This window comes from Salarias fasciatus, chromosome 3, assembly GCF_902148845.1.
Source record: "Salarias fasciatus chromosome 3, fSalaFa1.1, whole genome shotgun sequence".
Lineage (NCBI taxonomy): Eukaryota > Metazoa > Chordata > Actinopteri > Blenniiformes > Blenniidae > Salarias > Salarias fasciatus.
The window spans coordinates 22,339,536-22,364,599 of record NC_043747.1 but is presented as its reverse complement, the minus strand read 5'-3'; the positions used below and the strand labels follow the sequence as shown (position 1 = coordinate 22,364,599).

General features: G+C 41.4%; 1 protein-coding gene across 1 annotated transcript; it reads left to right on the top strand.

The window, feature by feature from the left end:
- Positions 1 to 111: 111 nt before the first annotated feature.
- Positions 112 to 24,908, top strand: LOC115382472 (Fc receptor-like protein 5). Its single transcript, XM_030084212.1, has 18 exons — positions 112 to 136; positions 17,216 to 17,233; positions 17,416 to 17,451; positions 17,770 to 18,036; positions 19,674 to 19,949; positions 20,447 to 20,731; positions 20,854 to 21,126; positions 21,398 to 21,694; positions 21,787 to 22,047; positions 22,384 to 22,626; positions 22,703 to 22,819; positions 22,965 to 22,980; positions 23,062 to 23,150; positions 23,287 to 23,337; positions 23,444 to 23,497; positions 23,617 to 23,679; positions 24,070 to 24,130; positions 24,501 to 24,908. Exons 1-18 carry the CDS (start codon positions 112 to 114, stop codon positions 24,502 to 24,504), a joined length of 2,436 nt encoding a protein of 811 aa, XP_029940072.1. The 3' UTR covers positions 24,505 to 24,908.
- Positions 24,909 to 25,064: the final 156 nt, after the last annotated feature.

The following is a 25,064-nucleotide window of genomic DNA, read 5'->3' as shown; positions in this document are numbered from 1 at the left end:
CTTTAATACTTAATGATAACGTGCTGACAATGCATGTGCTTAATTTTCTCTAAATAATCTGTAATAAAGGAACAGATAAACAGTCTGTCGTGCCGGAAAAGCTTCTCGAGGATGCGTGGAACAGTGGGCGTGCATGGTACGCGCACAGAAAGAGCGTGCGCATCGGTGGAGCGCCGAGGCTCCAAAGCAACGTGAAACATGGACGAGCTTTAAACGCCCTGTTGAGTGGTTCCATGCTGCCGTTCCGACGCACCACCATTTAGACATATCACCATTCTGAAACACCGCTATTCCGACATGCAAACGTCCCACCATTCCGACACGGAAATGTGCGCTCCGAGTGAGTGACTGACTCGGCGCTGTCCAGTGCTTAACTGCAGATTTACAATGACAGCAAATTCTCATCTAAAATGTAAAAAAAAAAAAAGCTACAAGATTTAGATAGAATTAACTGGTCTTCAATCAACTCCTATTGTTTTTTTTTTTTTAAATTATGTGGAGAGCGAGCCCGCAGGTGATTTTATTTTTGTGTTCTGATTAATTTCCAAAATAAAGTTTTAGCTTCTGAAATCCGATTTTTAAACCGTTCTGATGGAGCTTAATGTTGATCTGGATGATGCGGCTTCACACCGAACCATTTCACTGTAAATCTGGACGACCCGCGGCGTCTGGAGATAAAAAAATAATATTCAATGTAACGCCGCTTTGTGCCACATGCGTAAATGCGCACAAAGATACACACCCTCCCCTACTGTACAACATGAAGACACCTGGAATTAATCAGAGACTTAAGGTGTCATCTGCAGCGCCGTCATTGATATCTGTAATATAATGCCAGCGTGCATGAAGACGCACGGCTCTGTGGAGAGCTCCGCTCCAGCTGGAGCTAAAAAAAAAAAAAAAAAAAAATTAACAGACACTGTTAACCAGTCAAAGTTCCTGTTATCGGTTAACAGTTAAGCGGTTAACCATGTGCATCCCTCGTGTCAAGCAACTGCAACAGAGGGTGAAACAAATCACACAGTTCATTTCCTTTTCTATGCTCCCAGTAATCTACGGCTTGAACGTGCGCCAAAAGTCTTGCTGCTGTGTTAATCGGGGAAGCATTGACAGTCTGCGTTGTTTTATCCTTTGGGAAGATGGTCGTCAAGAAGTGATATCACGCCATCTTTGAGAATCATTAATCATCCAACTGATCAATCACTGCAGTCTGCGATCTGTTTTTATTCAGAATAGAGGCAGTTCAGAGATAAAAAAACAGTCTCTTCACTAAGTAAAATAATGTCTCAGTAGGACTGAGTGATGTAGAAAAAGCATATTGATTAGAAAAATACCGATATGTTGCAATGCTGCACCTTGATGGCATAATTTCAGGACCATGGACAGCACTCCAAACCCAGTAATGAAACTCCAGTGCTGTGGAAGCTGGATCTTTATTGCTGTTAAGGCTGCTGCCGTATTGTTTGTAGTGTGTGTGTGTTGTGTGTGCACGCACATGCATGTGTGGCTGGGATCTCCCTCTGCTTCACCTTCAGGCTCTCCATGAAGGTGATAATTGAATTATTGGTTGGAGCACCTGACGGTAGGGGAGGACACAACAACATCCAATCAGAAGCGGCCATGGGAGGAGCCTCCTCTTCTAAAGCCTGGCGGGAGGATCACTCTGGAGCGGCTGTGTGTGTGGTGGCCTGTCGCTCCTCACTCGTCTGGCTTTATTGCTGTGATTAACTGCTGTCTTTGATTTAATGGGATTATGAGGGGCTGTGTTTCCATGGAGACAGAGCCCTCTAGTGGTCATATAGTGCAACTATTAAAACTACCGTATTGGCCCGAATATAAGACGACTCCGATTATAACACGACCCCTGTTTTTCAAAGATCATTTTGTGAAAAAAAAAAAAAAATGCTGAAGACAGTAAGGTCACTAATAAAACAACTTTTTATTATACAATTATTCTAAACTAAAAAACTCACAACTGAGATAACATTTCACAAGATATAAAATAAAAAAATATATTCTCTTTCTCAAAATAAGAAACAATGAGCAACAAATAAGAAGCGTCAAGGGGTCCAAACTGCATAAATGATGTAAATAACTTTCCAGGTCCTTCAGCTGAATCAGGCTCTGGTGGTGGGCATTCCGTCTTTCCGTTTTTCAGAGACGTATTCACTCACCCTTCTATCAGTCTCTCTGAAGCGTCGCTCTGGGACCACTGAAAGCTTTTCTCATAGTGTTAGCATCTGAAGGCGTTTTTTTCTGCGCTCTCCAATAAGAACGAGGCTCTGCTCCACCAGATCTCCTGGTGGCTTGGCAGTTGTTTGATGACTCTGCTGCGTTGATCACCATCAGTTTAAAGTTGGTATCATAACTTCTCCTCTGTTGTTTGCTCAGTTGTCCAGCGTTCAGCCCCTTTGTTCCAGATAATCCGCCATTTTGCATCAGATCATTTGATCTCATTTCATCGCTCCACTCGCTCTCTGGTCAGTGATACTTTGGCTCCATCTAGCGGCGCGGATGCGTATTGACCATCTACCGTAAGTCCGCGATTATAACACGACCCCACTTTTTAGGATGCAATTTCTGGAAAAAAGCATCGTCTTATATTCGGGCCAATACGGTATATCCCATTAAAGATTAAATTCACAGTAACGAGACAAAACGAAGCAACCACCGCCTTAGACCCTCACATCCGGCAAGAAAAAACTCCAAAAACCCAGTGGGAAAAGAAGAAAACTTGGGGAGAACCACAGTATGGAGGGATCCCTCTCCCAGGGACGGACAGCTTTGGCAACAGCTAGCATGAGACAATAAGAAGTAAAGCCTGGGACAATGTTGAGTACAGTCCGTTGGACGGTCCAGCACAAGAACCACGGATCCCAGAAGTAGAACCGAAGCCAGTCCATGGGCAGCACCGACAGGAGTGTCCTCCCGGTCCGGATGGAGCTTGTTCGTAGGCCCTCGTAAAAAGGCTTACATTTTCTGTGAATCAAATCCTGATGATGAGACATTTCCTCTGTTGGCTCTTTTAGTTTTTTATGCATGAAACACTTTAGTGCTTATCCCATCAAAACTGTGTTCAGTCAGCTAAAGGTTAGAGTGATGAAAGTCTTCCCCTGCTATAAACTGATCCTCCATCCGCCCTCCAGATGCTGGGGGAGCACTACAGAACGGAGACATCGAGGTGAGATTTACCTTTGACTCAACAGTTTAGACGTTGTGACTGTGAAGAAGTGAAGAAACTACAATATCATTTAAATTAAAGTTCAGGACTGTAAGTTTTGTATTTTATCTTATTTTCTGTGACATCCTATTGGGTCTGCAATCAAATGCTTAGAGACTGATGTTGAAATTATGAAAGAAAATATTCTGAACATTACAGTTTTTCTCCATTGGTTTGGCTCATTTCTTGAAACAGAAATTGTCAAATAAGATCATTTGGCAAAACGGTCTTACAGTTCAAGTTCAAGTTAAAGTTCAAGTTTATTTATATAGCACATTTAAAAACAGAAACATACTGCCCCAAAGTGCTTTCCATGATTGTTAAACCGCCATTATATGATAAAAGGTCAACTATAATAAACATTAAACACAAGACTACAACAAAACCTGGTAATACAATAAAATTACAATACCAAAGCCTTAAAATCAACTTGAATTGAAAGCCAGTGAAAAGAAGTGGGTTTTCAGCAATGATTTAAAAGACTCAACAGAGGAAGCATGTCTGATATTAATAGGAAGAGTATTCCGAAGTTCAGGGCCTGCAACAGCAAATGCCCGGTCCCCTCTAGTTCTTAGATTAGACCATGGGATGTCCAGAAGAAGTTGGTTGGAGGACCTCAAGGTTCTTTGTGGGGTACGCAGCGTAATCAGCTCAGTTAAATAAGAAGGTGCGAAATTGTGCAAAGATTTAAAAACCAGCAGCAACATTTTAAATTGGATTCTAAAACTAATGACAGTAGCTCAGATGGTAGAGCAGGTCGTCTTATAACCGGAAGGTTGGCGGTTTGATCCCCGCTCCCGCAGGTGTAAAACTGTCGTTGTGTCCTTGGGCAAGACACTTCACCCACGTTGCCTAGTATGAAAGTTGTGAGAGTGAATGGTTGGTGGTGGTCGGAGGGGCCGATGGCGCAGATTGGCAGCCTCGCTTCCGTCAGCCTGCCCCAGGGCAGCTGTGGCTACAGTAGTGGCTTACCACCACCCAGTATGGTGTGAATGAATAATGCAATGTAAAGTGTCTTTGAGTGTCCTGAAAAGCGCTATATAAAACCAATGCATTATTATTAATAGGAAGCCAATGAAGGGAAGCTAAAACTGGAGTGATGTGCTCCCAGCGTCTAGTTCCTGTAAGCATCTGAGCTGTAGCATTTTGGACCAGCTGAAGCCTGCGGATAGAAGACTGGTCCAGGCCGTAATACAAAGAGTTGCAGTAGTCAATCCGGGATGTAATCAGTGCGTGAATGACTTTTTCCAGTTGATTGGGAGGGAGGTAAGGCTTAACCTTCCCCAAAAGTCTCAACTGGAAAAAGCTAGTTTTAACCACTGAACTAATCTGTTTTTCCATTTTAAACTCGCTGTCAATATAAACACCCAGACTTCTTACAACAGGGCAGCAATAAGTTCAATATAGTTCAGCGCAACACCATAGTTCACTTGCTAAAGCTCATATATAAATAATAAATAGCACCACCAAAATGCAAAGATCCTTCTCAAAGGCTTTGGTTTGTTTCTGTAAACAGAGCAGACATTCTCAGTTTTCTTGGTTCTCTTGTCAAAAACCACCTGCACGGTTCAGCATAACCACATGGTTCACCTTCCAAAACAGTTTGCAACAATCCACCTGCTTTTTCCAAGGTGATCTTGTCACTACGCCTTCACAAGGTCACAGGCGGATATACACCTATCAGGAGGAGGATGGAGTGGTCAACAGTGTCGAAGGCGGCTGAGAGGTCCAGGAGTAACAGGAGTGACTCCTGGACCTCTCAGCCGCTTTCGACACTGTTGACCACTCCATCCTCCTCCATAGACTCCAGCATTTCATTGGTTTTTCAGATACAGTGCTCCAGTGGTTCCGGTCCTACCTGACCGGTAGGGCTGAGTATGTGGCCCTTGGGGAAGCCAGGTCGAGGTCCCACGCTGTCACCTGTGGGGTTCCCCAGGGGTCAGTGCTGGGACCCAGCCCGTTTTCCATCTACATGCTCCCTTTGGGCCACATCATTAGCAGGCATGGAGTCTCCTACCATTGCTATGCTGATGATACTCAGCTCTGTGTCAGGCTGGACCGGACCTCCTCCCTCTCTATTCAATCACTCACCGCCTGCCTGGAGGAGACTAAAGCATGGATGAATGACAATTTGCTCCAGCTCAACAGCTCCAAAACTGAATTTCTATTAATTGGAACTCCACATCAACTCAAGTCCTCCCCTTCCACAGTCCTATCATTTGCCGGCCACATAATCAACCCAACAACTGCCGTTACCAACCTAGGTGTCCGTTTTGACCCCACCCTCTCCTTTGACCTCCATATCCAACACATCTGTAAGACCTCATTTTTTCACCTCCGGAACATCTCCAAACTACGCCCCTTCCTCTCCCTCCCCGTTGCTGAGAAGCTGGTCCATGCTTTTGTCTCCTCCAGGCTGGACTACTGCAATGCACTCCTCATCGGGATCTCTGGAAGAAGCCTACAACGGCTTCAGTTGATCCAGAACTGTGCTTCCAGGATCCTGATTAGGGTGCCAAAAAGACACCATATCACTCCCATTCTCCATAACCTTCACTGGCTCCCGGTTAGGTTCAGGCTGGAATACAAAATCTGCCTCCTGACCCATCAGTGTGTCTATGGTAGTGCACCAGTGTACCTTAAAGAACTTCTCTCCCCACACGACCCGACCAGACGCCTCCGCTCCGCCAACATCAATTTGCTGAAGGTCCCCAAAACCAAACTGTGTTCTATGGGGGACAGGGCTTTTCAGGCTGCAGCACCCCGACTGTGGAATGCCCTACCTGCCCACCTGAGGGCACCACAGTCGGTGGACTCATTTAAATCTCGCCTGAAAATGTTTTTGTTTTTGAAAGCTTTTGAATGATTTTACTGTTCTCTGTTGCATTTTATGAGTGTAAGTATGAGTGTTTTTATTGATTTAGCCTGTATCTGTTACTTTTAATCGTCACTGTTGTTTTAAATTCCATTGTAGCACTTTGAGATTTGTTTTACAAATGTAAAGTGCATGATAAATAAAATTCATTATTATTATTATTATCAGCAGGGGCGAATAACGGACAGACAAGAAATATAAGATTTGAGCCCAAAAGACAGCGTTTTATTCTAACAGAAAGTATTCTCTGAAGCGCTCCTCCTTAAATGTAACTGGAAATACGGCACAATGTGGCAACGCAATAACTAAAAGTGCTTCTAATGTCCAAATTCCCCCCAGAGTTCCCCCAAAGTGAGAGGCGCACGCCTCCACAGGAGGCCGACTGTGTGAGCTGGAGGTAGATCATTACTCACAGCTAGGGATGTGCCAATATACGATATAATCGCGATTTACAATATTGCACAGCCGAGATTATCATATCACTTCATTTACAACATATCGTCTGTTTCATCTGGAGACAAACCCGTTACTTAAACAAACAGCTATTGGTCTTAGCCAAGCTGTCAAAGCCTCTGCAGCAAATTTTACTACAAACCACCACAAAAGTCCCACATCCATTGAAAACCTTTAAATTAAGTAATTTTATGCCAGGATGATAAAAACGAGGCATTAACCCATTCGGCCCGACGGACACTGTACCGGCCCCCTCACCCGCACCTCCCGATACAAAACGGAACAGAACGCAAGATTCGTCTGCTCCACCCCAACATACTGGATATCATATGAAACTAGAAAAGCTGCACTTTAAGACGATACCAGGCATAATATTCTCTGAGTCGACCGCCTCGCGTCAGGGGCAAAACAACCCGAAAACTGATCTTCACATTTCACAGCCAACACCTCAGATTGCGTGTTTCTCACACACTTCTTCACCAAGTCTCAAAGCTTTTCACACCAAACACAACATATTTTATTTCCTTACAGTTTTTTGGTCATTTTACATCTACCCACATTCTCCTCTGACCAAAATTAGGGGTGTAATCCTCTGGTGTAGTAGAAGAGCTTCATACACCAGAATGTGATGTGCTGCCCGTTGTCGCCATCTTGTGGGCTTGTCGGTAATTTTGGGAGTTCAAACAAAGTTTGTTGATGTTCTATGTCTTGCGAGCTTTCGAAAGATATGCTACATGCTGACTGAGGCATCATCCAGCTGGGAGAAATCTTTGAGCGTAACCGCTTGATCGCCGCTGCCATCTTGGATCTATAAGGCAGTGGTGCGCACTGCAGAGTGAGACACACGCGAATGGCAATCAGTGATTGTTTCTGTGATATTTGGCATTTTTTATTCTGAACCATGCATGTTTATCTTCATTGTGTTTCTGTCCAGCTCATTGCACATTAGTTTTGTTTTTTTCTTGATGTGCATTTTGCCTATATTACTGTTTACATATTGCAAAGGGGATTTTTTTTTTTGCTTTGTTTTCCCTGTGATATAATCAGCCATTTTTGTGTTGATTATATTATTATTATCAATATATTTCAGTTGGAAACTAAATGTTATGGCTCAGTTATTTATCAAAATGTATTTTATACTGTGCACAGTACTACTGTGCACAATTATAAGTTTCTGGACAAAAACTGTGCAGAAACTTCTAATGTAGTGGCTGTACAGCCCATTCCCAGTCCGGGCTGGTACACTTTGGGTTCCTCTGAGGGTGGAGAGGGAGAATGGTCTCAGACTCATGTCCACGGCAAATCAATCAGTAAATTCCACTTTCAGTCTTAAGGTGTGGCGACCCATTTATTTTCCTTGGCACGTATGGTTGTCAACCTTTTTGATTTGTGGCCCCACAAACATGCACTGATCTCCACGACCCCAGTGCTTTAAGTGGACATGCCAATACCCCCACCTCCCCCTCCCAGTCAAGGTCCAGGCAAGGCTTGGGCTGTGTTCGAAACCGCATACTTACGTACTACTCATACTAACTTATTGAGTATGCAGTGTGTTTACACTGGCAGTATGTGATTTTGAGTATGCGAGAAGTCCCCGGATGCATACTGCATTCGCCAGAAATGTTGAGTATACATCGTGTGTTCACTACTCATACTGAAATTGCCCAAGATGCAACGCGACGGACATTTGAATAAACTTTATTCAGTTCACAAAGACCGTTTCTTCATGATGTACATTTAGCAAGCTGAGTATGGTTCGAGATTTAATCTTCCCTCCATTGTTTGTGCTCGTAGGTATGTTATGTTACGAGATTTGTGATTGGATTGACAATGATTAAAAATAGTAAAAACAAAAAACAAAAAAACAAAAAAAACCCTTACATCTGAGAACAAGTCCATGCTGAAAGCGACCATGATGTACCGAAGACGGCGAGCCGATCTTTGTTGAAGAGCCGAAAAAACTCTCCGTCGGTAAAGCGCCATAATTGGCATAATAAGTGGTCCGTTAACGGGACACCGGTCCAAACGGCGACGTTAAGCGAGATATATTGCTGAAAGATTGCCTTCTTGTTTTCAAAGTAAAAGCACAGATTTATCACTGAGGTTGTTTTGCATGAGAAAGGGAAAGGGGTGGTTTATTTTGGTGAAAATAACCGGAAGTGCGTTGCTCACTGTGGCTGGCTTGAATTTTGCCGAATTCGTCCGAACAAAATCATAAACGGCTGATATTCTGACAAGTAAACGACACACTCGGGCTCTAAACCACCACTTTGTCGCCTAATTTAAAAAAAAATCTCGATGAAGTTATACATTTGACGAGTTTAGAGCTAAAGTGAAATCAGCTTTAGCAGATCGATTTCTGCTCATGGAAGAAGTGCAATGCATTGTGGGTTATTATGTAGTATGCTGTAGTGTAAACGCTTCGCATACTGTTTGATGGACTGAGTAAGCAGGATGCAGGATGCATAGTATGAGTATGTAAGGATGTAGTAGACAGTATGCGGTTTCGAACACAGCCTTGGAAATATCCCTCACTGAGCTTGGTGGAGCAGGTGACAGGGAGAGGTTTAAATAGGCCGGCAGAGTGGCAGTCCCCAGGTGAATGCAATCAGTAATCAGCAGGATCCAGGGACACTGGGACTGCCCACTGCCTGCCTGAACAAAATCCTGACACTTACAGTGGCTGTGTTCGAAACCGCATACTTACCTACTACTCATACTACCTTACTGAGTATTTAGTGCGTTTACACTGGCAGTATGCGATTTGTGAGTATGCGAAAACTTCCCGGATGCATACTGCATTCGCCCGAAATGTTGAGTATACATCGTGTGTTCACTACTCATACTGAAATTACCCAAGATGCAACGTGACGGACAGCGGGAGAGCTTATTTGAATAAACTTTATTCAGTTCACAATGACTGTTTCTTAATGATGTACACATTTACCAAGCTGAGTATGGTTATAGATATAATTTTCCCTCCAATTTGTGTGCTAGTAGGTATGTTATGTTAAAGATTTCTGACTGGATTTACATTGATTAAAAATAGAAAAAAACAAAAACAAAACACAAATACATCTGACAACAAGTCCATGTTGAAAGTGACCATGATGTACCGAAGACGGCGAGCCGATCTTCGTTGAAGAGCTGAAAAAACTCTCCTTCGGTAAGGCATTGTAACTGGTCCAATTCCGTTAACGGGACAGCGGTCCAAACGGCGATGTTAAGTGAGATATATTGCTGAAAGGTTGGCTTCTTGTTTTCAAAGTAAAAGCACAGATTTATCACTGAGGGTTTTTTTGCATGAGAAAGGGAAAGGGGTGGTTTATTTTTGTGAAAATAACCGGAAGTGCGTTGCTCACTGCGGCTGGCTTAAATTTCGCCAAATTCATCCGAACAAAATCATAAACATTTAGTATTCGGACAAATAAACGACACACTCGGGCTCTAAAGCACCACTTTGTCGCCTAATTTAAAAAAAAAATCTGGATACATTTGAAGAGTTTAGAGCAAAAGTGAAATCAGCTTTAGCCGGTCGATTTCGGCTGGGGGAGGAGTGCAATGCATTGTGGGTTATGTAGTATGCTGTAGTGTAAACGCTTTGCTTACTGTCTAATGGACTTCGTATGCAGTACGCAGTATGGACAGTAGGCGGTATGCGGTTTCGAACACAGCCACTGTGATCTTTATTTTTGCTGTCTGTCATTTTGATGGAGAAGGTCGTCACCTTTTCCTTATGCAACATTTGGATAAGTCAATTTTACTTTATTTCTGATTAATATGAAACATAATCTACAACTAGAAAAAAATTGCATTTCCTGAAGAAACTGCCAGAGGGAATGCTGAGCTGAAAATGCTAAACTGTAATGTGGAAGAAGTTCAAGAACAAAAGTTGAAAAAAAGCTGAAAAAGTCAAAAGCGGTTGAAGAAAAGCTTCATTAAGTTAAAAGAGTGGAAGGAAGTGTGTACAGTTTAAAATCGCTGAAAAAAGTAGAGAAAAGGTTGAAAAGCTCAAGAAAAGATGAAAAACTGCTGTAAAAGCTTAAAAGCTGAAAAGGTTTGAAAAAGTTAAAAGACCCTGAAAAAAGTTTGAAAAAGCTGAAATAATTTTTAAAATGACTGGATAAAGTATGACGGTTGAAAAGCTTGCTAAAATTCAAAAGTTGTGACAAAAGGGCAAAAAAGCTAAAAAAAATGTTATAAAAAAGCTTGAAGGAAGTTCGAAAAAGCTAAATAAGGTTGATAAATGATGAGAAAGGTTGAAAAAGTTGGATAAAAAACAGAAAAATTGGGGAACAGAGGACAAAAATGGCTATTTTTTTAAAACTTGAATGACAACTCTATGTGAAAGTATGACAAATGGTTCAAAGCTGAAGGAGTTGAAAGGTCGGTTGTATTATTTTTTCATCCACTTCCATGTTAAAATTCTTTTTAGAAAGTTGAAATGTTTGAAAAAGTTTAAAAAATGTGAAAAATAAGCTGAAGAAAAAGTTTAACTGTGCATTAAGGGGTTTGCACGTTTTATGTGAAACAGCGCCCCCTGCAGGCCTTGGGCGTAATGCAGCTTAGTGGAAAACTCATGCCTGTGGCTCGCGTGCACGGAAGAGAGGAAATCCTTCCTCGCTCTTTTAGTAGCGCTCAGGTAAGTTTTAAGTTTCTTTTCCCTGGTGGAGTCTGTGTGGAGCGGTGGCAGTGCTGGAAGCCAGTCTTTTCTTACTTTCTGGAAGATCCTGCTCAGTTGTTGCTCACTAAGCATCTGACGGAGTAATGGCGGACAAAACGAAACTTAACTCCATCAGGCCAGCCGGAGCACACGTAAAGTCATTCCTCTCAAATTCTCCCCAAAAAAATTCTGGTGCCGGACCGGCACTGCAACTTTCAAGTGACAATTTAGCGCTGTTAGAGGTACTTGCAATGAATATGTCAGAGCACATTGTACACATCATTAAAAATGTGTAACATATTTATGGTGGAAAATAAGTATTTTTCAAGTTGAAAAACTCCTTAGTGCACCTTTAAAAAGCGGAACATTTCAAAAGTTGAATGGTTAAAGGAATACTCCACCCAAAAAACGATTTGGCCTCATTTTCTACTCACCCTCATGCTGAGAAACACTCTGGAGCACTTTTTTGACGTTTCAAATGCAGTTGGAGATGTTTGGGGATTTTCGTGGTCAACAAACAGGGACCGACAGAGCCCGACAGAAAAAATGGTCCATAAAGTCCACAAAACATTCCCATTTTCCTTCATACTGCTCGTCCGCTGTAATCCAAGTGTCCTGAGTGCGTAACGTCCATAATTAATTCTTAACGAGGTCATTTAGTACATTTTTAGAGCCCAAACAGGGCGCTCTCGTACAGCTCCGTTGCATGTCTGCACGCGCACCCTGAACTACGGAAGCCGCGGCAGACCAAGCCAGACGCTTGTGCCCTTTCAGCAGGACACCGAATTCAAAGCTTTAAAACAGTAGCCAATCACTTTTGTGATTGTCCACAGCTCGGTCACTCACAGCAGAATATAAACAGCGGAACTTCTTCTTCTACGCTTGCAATTTAGAAAAGTAGTCGCTGAAAGCGCGCAAGCGTCAGGTTCGGTCTCTGAAGTTGCAGAGAAGTGTGTGAAGGCCACCTGTGTTCTCCACAACTTCATGAGGCCTCCTGCACTTCACCGTTTACCAGCGCAGAGGGGAGCAGCAGCCCATGAAGAGCCTCTTCAATCCGTGGGACAGATGGGAGCCAACAATGCCACCAGAGATGCCACATCTGCGAGGGAGGTGTTCATGGCTCACTTCTGTGAAGAGGGAGCTGTACCATGGCAGCCAGGAGAATAGTTCTGTCCTCCACAAGACTGACACACAACGGCTCTTTAAGAGTCACCCACTTAAAACTAAAGAGCCACAACCTTGATATAGAAAAGACATGCAGCCGGACAACAAAAGTCCATATCAGTGTTTCTATATTTGTGCTGTAAATCTGTCTTCTTTCTGTTTGCAGATAATTGCTTTGGTGAGGACTCTACTGCTGCCTGCAGCCTCAACTTCATCACATTATTCCAGTTACAAATTAGAAGATTGTCTTAACAGGTTAAGGTGAAAATAATAAAACATGAATTCCACACTTTTGTGTCTGCTTTTGACATGACATTTTATAAATTCTATAAATGTAGTAATGATTTACTTGGGAGAATATTTATCTTAGCTTTTTAAGCCATGTAGGTCAACTGGTTTTGTGCTTATAAATAAGACTCTGAGAACGAGAGAAAGGAGGAACATCTCGTCCTCTGAGAGCGGCCTGGGCGGTGGAGCAGGAGGCGCCTCGGCTCTGGACCTCAGGGCCTCCAGCATCTCCTTCTTCCACTCTGAAGGCCCAGAGTCGTGGCGCCTCTTCCCGGCTCTCTTCCTCGGACCTTCAAAGAGAAAGTAAAATGACAATGCTGAGAGCAAAAACATGTTCCACTGAAAAGTTTTTACACAAATAAAACTTGAGACAATTATTAACAATTAACTTTTGTACAAAATATTCAACTAACATTATCTGTAAAATCAATCTTCAGTTTTAAATATGGAGCCAAATATATTCATGGAAGGTTTGGAGAAATTTATGTAAATTACACACTCTAAATTACAAAAACTAAGTACATTTTTAAAGTGAAAACTTTACACACCTGGTGGTGGAGCAGCAGAGGAAGGGCCAGCCTGCCTCGATGTCTCTGCAGCAGAGGAGCCAGCTGTGGAAGCAGCAGCAGGGGCGGGGCCAGGCAGACCCAGGGAGGACTCTGGCTGTGGTGTGTCCCCCAGCTGGGTCAACAGCTCCCCTGGTTCGAATGTAATGAAAGAAATAAAAAATAAGACCTCATAAGTGCAAGCATTTATATTGTTATCAGATTGTTTTCACTGCTATTATAGCTGCTGCAACTACACTGATGACTACTACAGCAAATTATATTAATACTTAATTACATGAAAATAATAAAAGTAAAATAAATACTCTAGGATTGACAGCAAGGAGTCACACAATCCTTGTTTTATCTTGTCAGCCTTGTACAACAAGTCTTCATTTGAGAGACCTCATGCACCTGAAAGCCCTGCTGCCTCTTCTTCTGGCTCCTCTGGGCGGCCTGCGTCCTGATCCTCCTGGGCCCTCCGTAGCCTCATATTCCCACTAGTTTGCCGTGGCGCCACGGAGGGCTCCAGAAAGGACAGGACAGCAAGGTACCGACACTTGGCACCTGTCACTGCTGCTCCACCACTCTTGTCCCTTCTTTCTCTCTCCTTCCTGCTCTCCCTGATGTAGGTGGCTGAGGCTCTTCCACCGCACTCTGCAAACCTCCTCTGAATGAACTACGACTAGTCAGCAATCAAAAGCAAGTCGTGCACGGATGTATAGTGCTAACAGGATCTTTTCGCTAGGTAAAAAAGGGGGGGTTCTAAACTAAATAGAAGTTGGGTTTTTCTTGTTACTTACCAGGGACGCCCACCTCCTCACTAACCGTTCTCCAAGCAATTGTTTTTCTGTTCCTTTCCCTGTAAAATGAAGAAGTTTTGTCCCAGAGCTCTGGGCGGGCGTAAACAGCCATAATGATTTTCTCCTCCATGGTCGTAGTGCTTCTCTTCCGGACCGGTTCCCGCTCCCTGGCCTACGTCACCATAAACACGCTCTCTGATTGGTTTGCCGCAAAATCGCGACGCATCAAAAGTTCAGATTTCCCAACTTCAGCGTTGGACGCAAAATCGCGACGCGTCGCAAAATCGCGCCGCCGACACGTCAACGCCCCGCGAAAACGCGTCTCATCGTGGCTAGAACGCGCATTCCCATTTGTTTTCAATTGTATTTTGACGCAAAATCTCGGAAAGCATTTGGCGGTGTGAACGCAGCTTTAGTAGATCAGCTTTGCGGGTGTATCAAGTCTGGACGTGTTTTGATACGTACAAATCGGGCCCAACGTGCTGCTGGTGTGTTGTGACTGGATGATGGACAGAGCGCTGTCCGTGGTGCTGAAACAGGAACTTTGCGTTCGTGTTCTACTCTGTTAACTGGTTATCATCAATAGTCTGGTGATAGTTTTATTCCACAGGAAGAGGGGGCTGAACTTCATCTGTCATTCTCAACGCTATTTTGATTTCCTGTGAGAGAATTGATGAAAGCAGAAGCTCAGCTCAGCGTTCAGAAGACAAGTGTGACGCCTCTGAGTCACATTAATGTCACATTCCATTATAGAGACTCAGTTTTCACATTAAATCTTTAAAAAGTAGATAATTTCCACAGACTGGTGACAGAGTGCAGTGGACTTCCAACATCTGCTGTGCAGAACTGAGATCAGTGAGTATGATGAGAACTTTATTATCAGTATTGATCACGTATTAATTAAGATGGATTAGTTTCCCTTGTGTGTGTCAGATCTTACAAACTTCACTCTAAAAAGTAACTCAGAGAAGCTTCTAACCCCACTTAATTTAATACATGGATCCAAGTAAAAAATTGTAATTAGCTGATTTTGATAAACTTTCTCAGTTCCAAACTTATCTTTTTCAAGTTATGAATAAATAAAAATGTTCTTAATTACATCAACTTAATTTTGCTTGCAATTTGAACTCCAAATTCATTGTTGATGGGTTTAAAACAAAATTCAAGTTGTTATAACTTAACAAACTTGGCTTGATAATTACATTTTTTCAGTGTTGACTTAACAATTTTAAGTTCCCTCTCGCCACACAACATGCCTGGACAGGTTCAACAGTGGGTTAGCAGGATGAAAAACCTTGATACAAGCAACATTTCATCGTGAGTAAAATGTATTTTTAATAGTTCTAGTAGGATAAGGACACCACATCGGCATGGTTAGTGTTGGTCACAGCATGAAGGAAACAGGCTCTTTGAAGAATTTAACAATGATGATGGGAGTGCCGCAATGTGTCATGGGAGTTTGGGATGGGATATTCAAGATTTAAACATTGATTTCATGATTTATTTCGATGTTCTGATGTTAATAGTGTTATTGGTAGTTGTGTTTGGATGTGTTCTTGTTGTTCAGTTAATCTAAATAGTTTAGTTACTTTTCGTGTCAAACCTGGAATGAGAGGTGTTTAAAGAAGCATTTCATCTGATCGTGCTACTACTCTGAAACTTAAAGAGTTCAACAGAACAGTTCCAATTTGCCTATGGGCTTAATAAATGTCTCAGACTGCCTGTACAGAATCAGTCCACATCGGCAGTGACAGCATTGTATTCCCAAATAATCACAAAATCAAGGTTCAGCAAAAACTGTCCATTTTAACTACTTAAAAGTGGGCAGCCAATTTATTTGAGTTATCGACTCAAAAATCTCACATTTATTAAGTAAGCAGTACTTAAAATGATCTTTGATTGATAACAAAAAATGAATTCACCCAAAGTAATATAGTTTGTTGGTTCAATGTAATTTCTAATGAGGTTGCCATAACTTAAAAAGACTAATGCAAACTGTTGCATTGGTTTTTTTTTTCTGTTGAGTCCAGACATTTCTTTTTGGAGTGTTCTTGTTTTTCTGGTGTTGTGAATGGAAGCGTTTAAAAAAATATATTTTGGAGCTATTTTAGAAAATGTCTATGAGTATAGGTAAAACTATTAAATTGTTAACATTTTCATGTCAAGTATTTAAAAATCTCAAGTCTTACCCAGGACTTAAGAATTAATGTTATTTTTTTACAACAGTGTTTTGAAACATGAAACATGATCCGTTTTCTGCAGGAGGATCATTTCTGAGACAGGAAGTAAGAAATCAAACTACAAGTCCGGATGCATTTTTAAAGAGACTGTGGTAAAACTACTGATTCTACTTATTCTCTTCAATTAAAATAAAACAGTAAAGCTTCTGATAGAAGGTGCAACAGTTAAAAAAAATACAGCTTTACTGTTTCAAAACGTCTGTCTCAAACTTTTTCTTTTGTACTTGTGTTGAAGAAAGAGGAAATCACACATGCCTCATCATGGTTTCTGCTTTTACTCCAAAATGGTTGTTTGCGCACAAACTCCAGCTTCATTCTGAGAAATGACATTCAACTTCTTGTTTTTAGACTTTATGCGGTTTGCAACAGTATTTTTGCTACAAAATGATGCAAACATCTTGTTGTCTTGTTGATGTTGTCCTTCTGAAGTTATAATAGGAAACCATCAAGATGTTTTTTTTGTTTTGTTTTGTTTTGTTTTTGTGGTTATTATGAACGCTGATGTGACTTTGTTTTTTAAAAGACTTCAGATCACTTCCAGTAATCTCATGTTTGTAGATTTCTTGATCGAACATTTTCCTGAAATTAATTTTAATCCATTGAAATTCTATCACCAGAACAGACTTCAGGTGTAAATAACATCCGATAATTGATCGAGTCTTAGGACTGAGGACGCCTCAGTCAGATGGACTTGGTTTGAGATCATTCTTTTACTGAGTAAAAGTCATGATAAAATGTTTTCACACATTTTCAACGCTGTGTTCAACCTGTCAGGCTGCTGATCTGAGATAACAAAACAAGATGAGCAAAAAGAAGAACTTATATTAAAATGCAGCATTTCTATGAAGCGTCACTCACAGTTTACTGACAGTTCTTCTTTTCTCTCTAATGCTGAACTTTTCTTCTTCACACAAAGACTTCCTATGATAAAGGCTGCATGTCAGAATGGGAGGCAGGTTATTCTCTCATCTGTGGTTTTTCTGTGAGTATTTCACACACTTCTTCTCTTCAGTTCACACAGACCAGCAGTTGCTTTTCAGTGAGAAGAGCTGAGTTTCTTTCACTTGTTGGATTTTCTCATTATTGGGATTCAAGTTAATGTTACACACCAACCAGTCAAAGTCACTGAAGCTCTAATGTCTTCATGTTTCATCTTTATTTCAGTGTTTTGTGTCCTGCTCTGCAGAGGCTGTGCTGCAGGTGATTCATTTACACTCTCCTCTTTCTTTGTTACTGCTGCCTTTTATTTAGGTTATTGATATTGATTTCACTGTCGTTGTTTTTTACATGAATGACTAAAAAAGAAGAATCTTTAAAAATGTAATTGTATCAGCTACTTCTACAGGAGTCAGTGTGTTTGGACTGGATGCATGTTGGCTGGTGCTCCACCTCACAGTGAAAACTGTCCAGTCCAGGGAGCCTTTCCATGTGGAGTTTGCATGTTGTCCCTGTGCATGTGTGGGTTTTGTATGAGGACTCCAGCGCTGCCTGTGTGCTTTGTTTTCTATTTGTTTCCAGGTGCTGTGCTGAAGATTGACCCTGGCTGGTCGACTCTTTTCATTGGAGAGTTTGTTACTCTGACATGTGACATTGAAGGAGCAGAGGCAGGCTGGGAATACAGTTTCAACAAAGATCATCAACAATACTCTCCTGGTTACCAAACAACTAAGTACTACAGATTCAACATAAATTCCTCAAATGATGGTGGTGAATATGATTGTGTTGGTCGTCAGAACGTTTCATCTGAAACAGAGAAAAGTGAAACTGTCTCTTTTACTGCAGCAGGTGAGTCCTGAACATTTGATCAACATGACCAACAGCAGGAAAACAGAACTTTGTTCTTCACTTTATCATCATTCTGACACACAGTATAAGCTGTACTGATCCTGTGGTGTCAGTACTGTCAAACTTGATCCCTGACTAATATTTTCTCCTGCATGGTGCTGCAGTGATTAGTGCTGTTACCTCACAGCAAGGAGGTCCTGGGTTCAAATACTGACTTGGCCTTGGGGCCTTTCCGTGTAGAATTTGCATGTTCTCCCTGGGTGTACCTGGGTTCCCTCTGAGTGCTCTGGTCAAAAACATGCATGTGAGGTGAATTGGTGACCCTAAAGTGCCCACAGTGTGTGTGTGTGTGTGTGTGTGTGTGTGTGTGTGTGTGTGTGTGTGTGTGTGTGTGTGTGTGTGTGTGTGTGTGTGTGTGTGTGTGTGTGTGTGTGTTGGCCCTGTGACAGACTGATGAAGTGTCCAGGGTGGACTCAGCCTTCACCCACAGGATTCTGGGATTGGCTCCAGACCCCTGACCCTGAAAAGGACAAGCAGCCATTAGACAATTGACTGAAAGAGTGTGTGATTGTTTTTGGTGTTAAAACTCTTTTACACATGTTTACATGTTTATAGTTCTTGACCTTGAACAGAAACATCACAATAGGGTTTTTCTGTCTTTCATATTTCTGTTCCTGCTTCTCGATGTGTCTGGTTGCTCTTTAAGATTGTATTTAATTCATTTTATTGAACAAATATTCTCACTGAGTTAAAGTGAAAGAGTCTGTGTTCAACCCAGTGTTGTACAAGTTACTCTTCAAAAGTAATTGGTTTGATATACTTCTTCAACAAAAGTTCACTGAGTTGCAGTACTTTAAAAATAACTAATTACAAGGCAAAGAAACTATTGCATTACTTCAAAAAAAAGTGTTTGAATATGTCAAATCATTTCGATCCCCTCTCATGGAATTTTAAGATGTTCAATTATTTATTAGAAAACTGAACATATGATTAATGAAATAAATGGACGCTTGACAGAATAAATTACAAACAGGAAATGCTACATTAATATAAACTATTCAAATGTTGCTGTGATAATGTGAGACAAGACGCCAGTCAAATTTCATTTCTGTTACACAGATGTATGTTAATAGATGTCTGTACTTCACAATGAACTCAATAAATTGAAGGGTTGTTTTAGAATTAAATCAACATAAAATGAATAAACACAAAGTTTTCAGAGAGTTATTTACAGGTGCGTCTTGTTTTTCCATCCACAGAGAAACCCAGGGCTACACTGACATCAGGCACCACAACCATCTCAGTCGGAGGCTCAGTGAGTCTTTCCTGCTCTGTGAGAGACTCTGATGGATGGAAATATGAGTTTTACAGAAAATCATCAAACACCTGGGAGAAACTAGTTGAAACAATTGTTGGGGACAATGGAGTCATCCAGGTATCTGAAGGAGGAATTTACCGGTGCAGAGGAGTGAGAGAAACATCAGGTTATCTCTCTGACATGAGTGATGAAGCCCACATTTGGATAACTTGTGAGTTCAACATTTTAATTATGATGAAATTTTTCTTGATCAGCACAGAAATCCTGATGAAACGAATGTGTGTGTTTGTCTTTGTTTCCTCATATCTGGTGGAAACAGTCACCAACAAGCCTGTCATAACACGACAACCCAGCTGGCCTCAGATATTCCAGGGTGAGGAGATCACTCTGACATGTGAGGTCCAGGGAGGAGAGAAGACTGACTGGAGGTATGACTGGTGGAGAAACTCACAATATCTTCAACAGAAGAATGAAAAGGTCTTAAAAGTCACTGCTTCTCAGTCCATCAATGGAGAGTATAAATGTATGGCCACACGCAGAGATGACGCTTATTCTTCAACCACATGGAGTGAAGCCTTCACAGTGTCAGTGTTACGTAAGTGATGCTTGTTGGTTTTTACTTGTGTTTGTTAGATTGTTATTCAGACAATAAGATAATAAAGTACAACATAATGGGACTAATGTTATGATGTCGTTGGGCTGCCAGTCCTTAAACTGTACATGAGTAGTACTTTTTTCTTTCTTCCAAGAACTAACTGACAACCGATCGTCTTTAAACAGATAATAGTTTTAAAATTTTCATATTTCTTAAAAATTACACCAACATGAGAGCTTTGACATGTTTGGGGTCAAGTTAATCCAAATAACAGTGTAAAGACATGAATCATAGTTCTTGTCACTTATCAAAATTTGATCTAAACAGATTGACAGAATGTTTATTTGTTTACAACAGACTGTAATTCATCTTTTAGTTCAGGACATGTTTACTGACACTATTATCAGCAGCTACAGTCTGTCTGAAACACTGGCTCAGTCACATCTCCACCAGACTTTATACTGTTGACATGTTTATTCTGTGACTGTTCTCAACAGCTCAACCAAAAGCTCAACTGGGAACCAATAAATTCAACATGTCTGAAGGCAGCAGAGTGACGCTGACCTGCTCAGTGAATCAACCAGCTGGATGGAAATACTTCTGGTACAGAGACTCCAAAACCTCACCCCTGAACACACATGATACTGATGAGTATCAGAGTCAGTCTGAAGTCTCACAGGAGGGACGTTACTGGTGCAGAGGAGGAAGAGGAGGAAGAGGAGGAAGAGGAGATCCACTTTACTACACAGAGTACAGTGATCCCATCAGTGTCACTAAAATAAGTGAGGAGGATTTTCTGAAGTACAGATTCAAATACACTAAGTTATTATAAAATCCTTGTAGTTGTTGTCTGATCCACCTGTCCTGAGTTTTCCTCCTGTTTTGTGCTTTCTAACATGGACAGTCCCAAACAAGGCAACCCTGACTCTGCAACACGACAGACCACAGCTCTACCAAGGAGAGACCATCGCTCTCAGATGTGCCATCGATGGAGGAAACACAGGATGGGAGTATGAGTGGGAAACCAGCAGTTTACTCAAACCAGCAAATGTCAGCCAATACAGGATGGAGGCTCTTTCTTCACAGCACCAGGGAGAATACAGATGTAAAGGAAACAAGCTGAGAGGAGCACAGTCAACAGATTGGAGCAACACCGTCACACTGAGAGTATTAAGCAGTATGTCTCATCAGATTTGATCAGTCGGTGTGTGTGCGTGTGTGTGTGTGTGTGTGTGTGTGTGTGTGTGTGTGTGTGTGTGTGTGTGTGTGTGTGTGTGTGTGTGTGTGTAAGTGAGAAGATGAACAGATGAGAAAACAATCTGACACCTGAAGTTGTTTTTGTTGTTCTTCGGTTTTTTGTTTAAACTCAGTCAAGGTATGAATGAATCATGTAATCCAGGCCAACATGTTTTACCTTTTGATTTGAGAAACTATTCTCTCTCCTCCAGGACTAAAGCTCGTCCTCTCTGTGTCTCCATCATGGTTGATTCCTGGAGCTTCAGTCACTCTGATCTGTCACACTGAGCCTCCGTCAGCAGGGTGGAGCTTCTACTGGTTCAAAGCTGTTCCAAACTCTCAGGATTCCTACACCTATGAGCCTCTACCTGGTACCAGCAGTGGGACAGCAAACAATTCCTTCACAGTTCATGGACAGACACACACAGCAGGATATGCATGTTCAGCTGGACGAGGGGATCCGCCGATTTACACACAACACAGTCGTCCCACATTCGTCTGGTCTTCAGGTCAGTTTGTCTTTCTGGAACTCTTGAACTGTTGTCTTCCAGCAGCCACAATAGAAATGCCATCCTTCACTGAGCCTTGATGTTTTGTCCAGGTGTTCATCCATCAGCGTCTCTCACAGTGAATCCTGACAGAGTCCAACACTTCACCTCTGAATCTCTCTCACTGACATGTGAAGGAAGCTCTTCCCAGTGGAGGCTGATCCGCTTTCTGACTGACGACTCGCTGTTGAGCTTTCTTCCTCCAGCTACAATCAATGGATCAACATATATTAAGAATGAGGCTCCAAGAAAAGCTGTGTACTGGTGTGAGTCTGGAACAGAGTTCAGCAATGCAGTCAATATCTCCACACACTGTGAGTTGTCTTATTCTCTGCTTGTTGAGAGTTTTGAGGCTGATCCCTGAACTGCAGCTCAAAGTGTAATTTTAAAGAAAAGGTGAATGAAAACCACAGCTGGTGTGATGTGAATGTGTTTGATTTCCTGTCCTGTGATGAAGTGTTGAACTGTCCAGCGTGTCCTCTGCCCTCACCCAGAGTCTGCTGAGATTTAACTCCAGCAGCCTGGAACATTCAGTATGATGGAGCGCTACAGAAGATGGACAGATGGATGAAAAACACCAACTTATTAGTGTGTATTTTCCATCCTCATCGTCTCACCTTCTAATGAATGAACTGAACTTTGTTTTCCAGCTGATGGCGTTATCCTGGTGAGCCCTGTGTATCCTGTACCTGTGGGAGAGTCTGTAACTCTCCTCTGTGTCATGAAGACTGGAAATATTCCCTCTGATGTGTTTTTCTACAAAAATAACAAACTCATTGAAAATGAGAGACGAGGAGAGATGAAGATCTCTGCAGTGTCAGAATCAGATGAAGGTTTCTACAAGTGTCAGTACAATGGAAGAGAATCAGCACAAAGCTGGATGGCTGTTCAGTGTAAGTCATCTGCTCATTTTTATTGTATTATTATCATCAGTGTTTTCATTCTATCAAGTCTCATTGATCCCTGCAGTCACATCCAGGCCTGGAAGCTCTTCATCTGGCTCTCTGATGATCATTCGGTGGATTTGTGGAGTTTTCCTGCTGATTGTTCTGCTGCTGCTGTTGTGTTTCTACAATGGATCAAAAGGTGAGACTTCTCTTTCAGATTTGTTTCACAGACTTTCTCTATCAGGGTCCAAAACAAAAGAAACATTGTGATTAGGAATCACGTGTCAATGTAGAGATCAAACATTTTGGATTAATAAAGTAATCATCTCTCATCTTTTTCACAGATTCATGCTTCAACAGGTTGGTATGATCCTTTACAACAAACTAAAATTGCAGTTTCTTGTTGAACCTGCTGTATTAAAATATTTTGAGGCTTAACAGGTCTCAAAGTTCACAGCAGAGCCAAACTACAGACCACAGCAGCAACCAGCTGGAAGATCAATGCAACACATACGCTTCTCCGATCCAAGGTCAGCTTTAATACAAACTATTTCCTGAAAGTGTTCAGTAACATCCATCTCTTTAGAAGATCATGGCTCATAAACAATGAGGGAAACTCATGACTCTGTCTCTTTTGGTGGTTAAACTCTGTCCACTCTCCATTAGCTGATGATAATCCCTATGAGACAATCCAAGAGACTGATTCTCCTGACAGAGGTAGAGGAAGAAAACACTGTTTTTCACACATTTTCACCTGAAGCAGTGAGTAAAGTCAGTGATTCAATGATCGTCCTCAAACTTTAACAGTAAAACTGTTTTGCAGATGAGTCCAGGAATGTGACGTATTCTTCAATGGAGCTTCAGGAGGTCAAGAAGGGTGAGTATTGGATGTTGTAATATAGAAACAGCTCAGATCCAAAAACAGAAGATCACAGTATCAGCCAGGAGTCCAAGTATAAGAAGGTTCTCTGATTGTAATTTCATTCTTTCTCACAGGGAAGAAGCAGAAACCAGAAGAGGGCAGCATTTATCCTGAAGTGAAGACCACATCATGGACAGGTGGGACCCAGAAGAAAAACATTCATCCTTTATTTATCAGAAGCACAGTGGCATTTGTTCTCTGTGACCAGCGCTGACACAGCTCTGTGTTTGTAAAAGGAAATAACACACTCACACCTTTCTGCCTCTGGTTTGACTCCAGCCAGCTGCTCTGGAGCTCCAGTTCTGTCTGCTTTACCCACAATGCCTCATCCTCACTGACATTCAAAGCATTTGCTATGCAGCATTTTAAAGAATTTAAAGGACTTGTTCACAGCAGCGTCCAGCAGCTGTAGCTGACTTTTAAACAATAGAAAACAAAGTAGGAAAGTTAGGTATACAACTCTAGATGCCATCAATCTATATATTTACATCTTTATTTCTGTTAAAATAATAAAATTGATGTTTCAGATTCCAGTGTGACCTCTGCACAAGTACACTCCAATGAAAGTCAAGACAACAGGAGTCAAAGGTCAGTAACATCTACATCCACTTACAGCTGGAATTAATATTTTGAACAGGTTGTTGTGAAATGAGACAGGTCTATTTATGATAGTATTTATTCCAGGAACCAATCACTATGACTGCAAACAATATCAATGCCATTATTTTTGAATGATGGACTGTATATTCTACATTATCCTGAACCTTTTATCAGGTATCAATTGAAACACCACAGCCCAGAGTTCTCTGAGAACATTTCAATACTTAGAAGAGAAACCACTCACGGTGACTGAGCAACAATAAAATGTCATGTTTACCAAGATGTTAACGTTGACATGAAATGAGCTGTGAGGAACCACATCTACACAAACCCTCTGCTTCTTTTTCTTTCCTTTCAGTTGAATGAGGAGACTTCATCACCACCACCAACAGAGAACTGCTTCCAGATTTATGGAGAGTCTCCACAATGTCTATACTGAGGAAGGTGGAAAAGAGGGAAACACTCTGATCTATACTTCTCTGATCTGATCAATTATCCCTTTGAACTGAAGAGAAAATGTCAAATAAATGTATTTTAAAAGCCAAACAGAGCCATTAACTCTCAAGCACTGAGATTGAAGCTCACACATTAACTTAGAACTAACTCTGTTTGTAGTGGATTTTAGATCATTGATGAATATGTTAGTATATTATTTCCAAATGGTTGACAGGTAAACTGTAAATTAAATGTGTGGAGAAGTGATTCCAAGAAGATGCTTTAAACAAGGTTGTACATTTTGTTATGTTTGCCAAGAATGTCTGCTTTATTCAGCTAAAACCAGCATATTTTTCTTTTCTTTTTTAATCAGTCTTGGTGTTTGAATAAAATTGATGTAAATTTAATGTACAGAGTTGTAATTCACCATATGTAATGGAAAGCTTGTCTTGATGTCCTGATCAACAGTTTTGAAATCTTTTAAAAT

Coding starts and splice junctions, on each gene's coding strand:
- LOC115382472 (XM_030084212.1), top strand. CDS start 112: ATGCGTGGAACAGTGGGCGTGCATG. Junction 20,732..20,853: donor CATCAGTGTCACTAAAATAA/GTGAGGAGGATT, acceptor TAACATGGACAG/TCCCAAACAAGGCAACCCTG. Junction 22,627..22,702: donor AAGCTGGATGGCTGTTCAGT/GTAAGTCATCTG, acceptor TGATCCCTGCAG/TCACATCCAGGCCTGGAAGC.